General features: G+C 37.3%; 1 protein-coding gene across 1 annotated transcript in view; it reads left to right on the forward strand.

Annotated features, from left to right (window-relative positions):
* Positions 1-6,576: 6,576 nt before the first annotated feature.
* LOC106881789 (protein chibby homolog 1) overlaps positions 6,577-7,056 on the forward strand; it is a 3,088-nt gene continuing 2,608 nt past the window's right edge. The window contains exons 1-2 of the mRNA XM_014932296.2: positions 6,577-6,687; positions 6,861-7,048. Of these exons, the coding sequence (XP_014787782.1) occupies positions 6,868-7,048 (181 nt within the window). The 5' untranslated portion in view covers positions 6,577-6,687; positions 6,861-6,867. The remainder of the gene's footprint in view (positions 6,688-6,860; positions 7,049-7,056) is intronic.

Here is a 7,056-nt window from a genome sequence, read left to right on the forward strand (position 1 = left end):
CCAGACCAGGCTGTGCATTGTGTTCTTGAGCAAGACACTTTATTTCACGTTGCTCCAGTTCACTCATCTGTCGAAATGATTAGTAACATCACTGGTGTTAAGCTGTATTGGCCCCTTTGCCTTTCCCTTGGATAACATCAGTTGCGTGCAGAGAGGAGGCTGGTATGCATGGGCAACTGTTGGTCTTCCACAGACAACCTTGCCTGAACTTGTGCCCTGGAGAGGAAACTTCCTAGGTGCAATTCCATGGTCATTCATGACCGAAGGGGGTCTTTTATTATATATATATGTGTGTGTGTGTGTGTGTGTATGCAAGTGTATGTCTGTGTGTGATGGGCTTCCACAATTACCATCTATCAATTTCACACACATGGAATTGGTCAATCTGAAGCTATGGTAAAAGTAATTTGGTCAAAGTGCCAATTGTCCAACATAAATCATAGCAGAGTACGACTGAACTCAAAACCATATGGTTTTGAAGTGTATTTCTTAACTACAGGGCCATAACTGCAACTATGTTATGGGCGAATCCTGTACACCCCTACGTGACTGAAAGTGGACTAAACAGATTTGAATAAATAAAGAACTGTGTGAACTGTCAATGGCAGTTGACAGCATTGGTCGTCTGTGTTGGTTATTGTGTTAGTTTAATATCATAACTACGTTGGAGTAGTACAGAGTGTGTTCTGTGTGAACATAATTATTCTGCGATAGGTTATTCTAGATAACCATATCCAAATATTTATTTGGGCAATACTATTCTTACACCTGATGTGTACAGAGTGGCTGTGTGGTAAGTAGCTTGCTTACCAACCACGTGGTTCCGGGTTCAGTCCCACTGCGTGGCATCTTGGGCAAGTGTCTTCTACTATGTCCTCGGGCCGACCAAAGCCTTGTGAGTGGATTTGGTAGACGGAAACTGAAAGAAGCCCATCGTATATATGTATATATATGTGTGTGTGTCTGTGTTTGTCCCCCTAGCATTGCTTGACAACTGATGCTGGTGTGTTTATGTCCCCGTCACTTAGCGGTTCGGCAAAAGAGACCGATAGAATAAGTACTAGGCTTACAAAGAATAAGTCCCGGGGTCGATTTGCTCGACTAAAGGTGGTGCTCCAGCATGGCCGCAGTCAAATGACTGAAACAAGTAAAAGAGTAAAGAGAGCAATATATATATATATATATATATATATATATATATATATATATATATATATATATATATATATGAAGTAAAGGCTGTTTACCAATATAATGTGGCTGTCCTGGAAAGGACAATATCACTGTTGCTTTAGCCCCAAGAAACATCATTTCTAGCTGTCTATATGATACAATATCTGTGTCCTTATATTTTCAAACAGGGAGTTCAGCACTCCCACCTGGCACAAAACAACATCTGTGGACTAGTTTCTGGGTTATTGCCTTTATCAATAACACAGAATGGCGTAGCATTACACTGAGTATATAAAAAGGATAAAATATATTACTGATTTTTAGGGAATGAAAAGAAGTGAAAGGTCACACCATATTTGGGATCAAAATAGATTTAATTGAAAGGTGGGGGGTCGCTTCATATTGGAAATCACAAATCTTTTAGAACTATTGAGTTACATTAACAGAACATAGGAACTCTACTCACATTATTGAAACCAGTGTTCTGGTCTTCAGTTCCCAGGAAACTGCAGTTTGGTAAATCTGGGGTAAAACATGAAGGCAAGAGGAAGTGAGTGAGGGATAGGAAATGAGAGAGAGGGGGAGTAAGAGAAAGATGGAGATAGGAAGTGAGAGAGACAGAAAGAGACGGAGAGAGAGAGAGTCAAGAAGGTAAAACATGAGAAACAAAGAGTTTTTAGTTAAACAACGCTGTCAGATACAAATATGAAGAATACCTCACAAATGTTCTAAACTTTGTATACATACACACACAAACTCGGGCACATACTCATGCCAGACACAAGAGAAATTTAATACATTCCAGGATTATCAAAGATATGCTTCAATTTTTCTAAAATTGAATGAAATAAATAAAAATGTTGAATACACACAAACTTGTACATAATTAACAAAATAAATAATAATAATCCTTTCTACTAAAGGCACAAGGCCTGAAATTTGGTGGGAGGCAGTAAGTCAATTACATCAACCCCAGTGCATAACTGGTACTTAATTTATCAACCCCGAAAGGATGACAGGCAAAGTCGACCTCAGCGGCATAATAATAATAGTAGCAATATAATTATAATCACACATTTGGTGTGTGAATTTTGGCCCATCCTGGATTCAGTCCCACTGCGTGGCACCTTGGGCAAGTGTCTTCTATTATAGCTTCGGGCTGACCAAAAACTTGTGAGTGGATTTGGTAGACGGAAACTGAAAGAAGCCCGTCGTATATATATATACATATATATATATATATATATATATGTATATGTATATGTGTGTGGGTGTTTGTGTGTCTGTGTTTGTCTCCCCATCATCGCTTGACATCTGATGCTGGTGTGTTTACGTCCCCATAACTTAGCGGTTCGGCAAAAGAGACCGATAGAATAAGTACTAGGCTTCCAAAGAATATGTCCTGGGGTTGATTTGCTCGACTAAAGGCGGTGCTCCAGCATGGCCGCAGTCAAAAGACTGAAACAATTAAAAGAGTAAAGAGAGTAAAGAATATATAATATAGGTTTGTTTCATTTGAGGTATCATTAAATTTAGGGTGGCAAGAATGGTTCATAAAATATATGTAGGGTTTCCATAATTTTTTGAAAAATTCTAAGAGCTGCTCATTATTGAAATGGCAGGGATTCCAAAACTTTTGCAAAGTCTGGGACTAAGTCAATAATTTATTCCCCAACCTCATTTCTATATCTTGCCTCTTGCAACAATTTCAATACAATACCACCCAACCATTTTTGCTCGGAATAAAAGGAAAACAAACATGTTTCTCAAAGACTTACTCAATCTTGTATTTTTACTGCTTGAACCTTGAGCTCCAGCAGTTGCTTTCTTTTCAAAGACCAAAGGCAGATGGTATCGTAGTTCTTCGTTGTAATGCTTGAGATCTTGGTTCAAACCATCAACAGAGCCAACACTATATGCTGGAGTGTCATTTAGGAAAAAAGACGATTCCAAAATCATGGTGGAGTGGACTGAGAAAGATGGATGACCTGATGGTTGTATCGACATCAAAGTCATAATTACATGGTGAAACGTTTTGGCAACTCACTGTCTACAACAGAAATGCCCAACCACTATGGGCTGGGCATTGTTGGGGACCAAGCCGCACAAAAAAAAAAAAATTACTTCTACTTTATTGACTATTGCAGTCTGCTCTGCGTTTTACATTACATATGTAAGGTAATCTTCAAGTTTAGGGTGGTAAAAAAAAGTAAATAAAAATATACAAGGGAAATAACTTAACGTCTTACTCGTATCATCCGTGCTACTCTGAAATGTGTGTTGTTGTTTTTTTTTTAGCTGTTTATAAATAAATCACACACGTGACTAGATATCATAGTACCGGCTGAGAGATCGAAAATCCCTCATGGAAGACCGGCTGCACAACAACTTATTGTTCCTCAAAATGAAATCCTCACTCGTCATTTAATATTAGAAGAATATTGGAATATTAGTGAATTATGCAGCAGTTCAAGACACAAAATGTTGGAACGATGTGCGGGCCGTCGGCTTATTAGGAATAAGTTTATCTGCGAGGATTGTTTAGTACCATGCGGACTTGTTAAAAAAAGCAAAAAAACACGTGTATGATTTATGTATAAACAGCTAAAAAAAACACCACATTTCAGAGTAGTACAGATTATAAGAATTGGATGAGATATGACGGCTCGGCCGTCTCTCCCCAGTTCTTATATTAATCATTAAAATCCTGAAATACAACAACACAAGGGATAACGGTAACGACAGATCAATAGTTTATTCTAGGTTAGTGTAGAGCCGTTTCGTTCCTGGGTGAATAGGCATGCCGCTAGAATACCAAAGAAGCTTCGACCACATGTCGGGGTCGAGTTGGGACATACGTGTTGTCGCCACGGCTGCTGGATGGAAAAGAGGGCGAACGCTATTGCTTTCTCTCCACTACAAGATAATACTAGTAAGACGTTAAGTTATTTCCCTTGTATATATATTTATTTACTTTTTTTACCACCCTAAACTTGAAGATTACCGTCTGCAGTATTATTATGAAATAGAAGTGGATTTGGCTTTCAAATAGTTGCCGTGACACTTCTATTTCAACACAATCTCAAGTGAAGACAGTAACCAAACAAGTGCGACTCTGATATGATAGGAAATTTATTAAATTAAACTAAGGTTAGAGGGAGGACAAGATGCATTTCAAAAGTTGGGATGCATGCCCATCCAGAATGTCATGGTCTACAAATTAGTATATGAAAAAAAAAGTTTAAGGTGCTTTTTGTAACTTCTTCGTAATTAAAACGACTTTTATGTCTAAAAATTCTTTGAAATAATTAATTACGTGTTTAAAATAAAAACTATGAAAATCGTGAAATCTTCAAACATAAATATTTTCTTTGGATAACAGAAAAAAAGGTAAATATATAAATAAAAAAAACCTTGCGTTGCAACTTTGGCCAGCTCCAAGATGATTCTGTCCTTGAAGAAATTCTCGTAAATAAACTAAATTTAAGACTTCAAGAAAGGATACGTGGTTTAGTATTAATGATATCTTCTTGGAGTTTCTGTCTTGCTTTCTTTTCTGCTTCCGTTTCGACGTATTTCTGATCAATAATGTGCAGAACCATCGAAGTTCCTCTTAGAGCCGTGGTCATATTTAATATGTTTGATTTGCTACAAACAGTAGCCAAATATCCCTCTCAAATTCCCGTCTTTAGAGGAAAATACTACTACTAATAATAATAAAACTACAGAAAGAAAAGTACATTGTCAACGGTTATAGTCCATGACATAGAAAAAGACAAGACCTGCTCAGCCAACAATGAGAAAATCTGTTCGATGTGACCAAGGAGACTAAACAATTTACTCAAATTAATTTACATACAAACTAGCAAATTAAAAAAAAAACTTAAATCTGCTTCCACGAAAAAAGAAAGTCCTTTTAAAGTTTAGCTTTAATCAATAGTCTAAAGTAAATATATTCGTTTTATTTTATGTGTGTGTGTGTAAGTAAAAAAAAAAAAAATCTCCCGGAATACGAAAATAAATGTGTAGATTCTTGACCCTCTTGTGTTGCTGACTCTGCAGTTTTTCACAAAATGGCGTTACGAAGTTGTTTGTCTCTGTTCGATATTTAGGGAATAAATCAATTGACTCTTTGTGAATTAAGGAAAGGAATAAACATCTTCGTTTCTACTGGTGAAAATATCTGGTATGTTTTATCGATTCTTTTGTTGTTTTTGTTATAGAGAGGGAAATCTCTCTCACTCTGTCTGCCGTCAAGGTATATAGTTGCCTTGACAACCGCTTAACAGGTCTGAAGCTTAAGTTTCTATCATTCAACGAACTCGCCTAGTTTGTTCGATTTGCATTCATTCCAACCGTGACTGTCATGTCCGCACGCACACACGAGTGCCGTAATCGTTAGTCCTATGGCTTGTCGGGAATTAAAACAAAAGTGGCCAGACATACCTCCTTTTTGAACTTGTCACCGTCTTGAATGCTGTATGGATGAGTGTGTATACACCGTTTCTAAAGAATAGTCAGGTATTATCAAGAGCGGCAAAACCTGTAATTTCTTCGGGTGCACATGTTTTGAGCATCGTAGATAACTTGGCGATAAAATAAAATGTGAACGAAGAAGGGGAGACAGGCCTCTACTTTTTATTTTTAAGCTTTTGAAAACTTTTTCAGACTTATGTTATAAACCTCTGAGATTATTTGATACCAAATAATAAATGACTAAATAAAGTTAATATTTTTGTGTTTTTTGAATTTGTAAACCTTTCGCGCTGTAATATTTATAGTTTCAACATACGATAGAAAGGCGGAGGCAAAGAATACGCACACCACCCGTTTTCGGCGTAACACTAACCCTAAACACCGGATGTGCAGATTCTTTACTTTCGCCCGATGGAAGTACAATTTCAAGTTGTCTGAAAGGGTGATTCTCTAAAAATATGTGAAACATGAATATGAAAATAAATAAATAATAAATAACTTTCGATAAAATGTTATTTTCAAGACTGAAGAATTGCGAAAAAGTGTGGCTCGAAAGATTTTTTTTTTTTTTTTTCTCCAGAATTGTTGTAGGATCATCTACGGTGTTTAGAGCAGACACATCCGCAGAAATAATGTCGGTTATGTCTTTTAGCGCTCTAGATAATTTCCGATACTATTCTGTAGGTGCACACACACACACATACATATATATAGTCAGTAGTTCATATCTCTGAAAAAGAATCATACACTAAGCCATTAGAGCGATAATACATCTTTTTAGGAAGTTAAAGCCAGTCAGAGAGTGACCATTGGTTATGCACCTATAAAGCATTTAGCAGCATAGGTGACTGGTCAGACTCAAATGGCTGAAAGCACATAACCAAGCTCTAATTGTAGAAAATACCTGTGGAAGGGGTAGATTCAAGATGAGACGAAGTGGTGAGAAAGGATCTTCAGACGTTGGGCCTCACAGAGGGGATGACTAGGGACCAGGAGATGCGATGATTTGCTAAGACTCATCTTGAGAAGACACATCAGGTTAAGTAAAATTGCTGTCTCCCAAACATACAGGCTTGTCCTTTCAGGTACCGATGCCACTTAAAAAGCACCCATGCCGGTGCTGCATTGACACACCTGTGCTGGTAGCTCGTTTATAATCCTGGTAACCCACACCAAATTTATGTATTTCTTTTTTTTTTTTTCTTTTATAGAACCAAGATGCCATTATTTGGAAATAAATTTTCTCCCAAGAAGATTCCTAATCGAAGAAGCCAGTCTTTAAGCAATCTAAGCTTGGATTCATCTCAAGCAAAAGAGGAATTTGGGATTGAATGTGGACCGGCCAGAATAAACTTGGGGGGAAGCGAAATGACTTTTGAAGACGGTCATTGGATTCCTGGTAATTAG

The sequence above is a fragment of the Octopus bimaculoides genome, chromosome 25 (genome assembly GCF_001194135.2).
Source record: "Octopus bimaculoides isolate UCB-OBI-ISO-001 chromosome 25, ASM119413v2, whole genome shotgun sequence".
Lineage (NCBI taxonomy): Eukaryota > Metazoa > Mollusca > Cephalopoda > Octopoda > Octopodidae > Octopus > Octopus bimaculoides.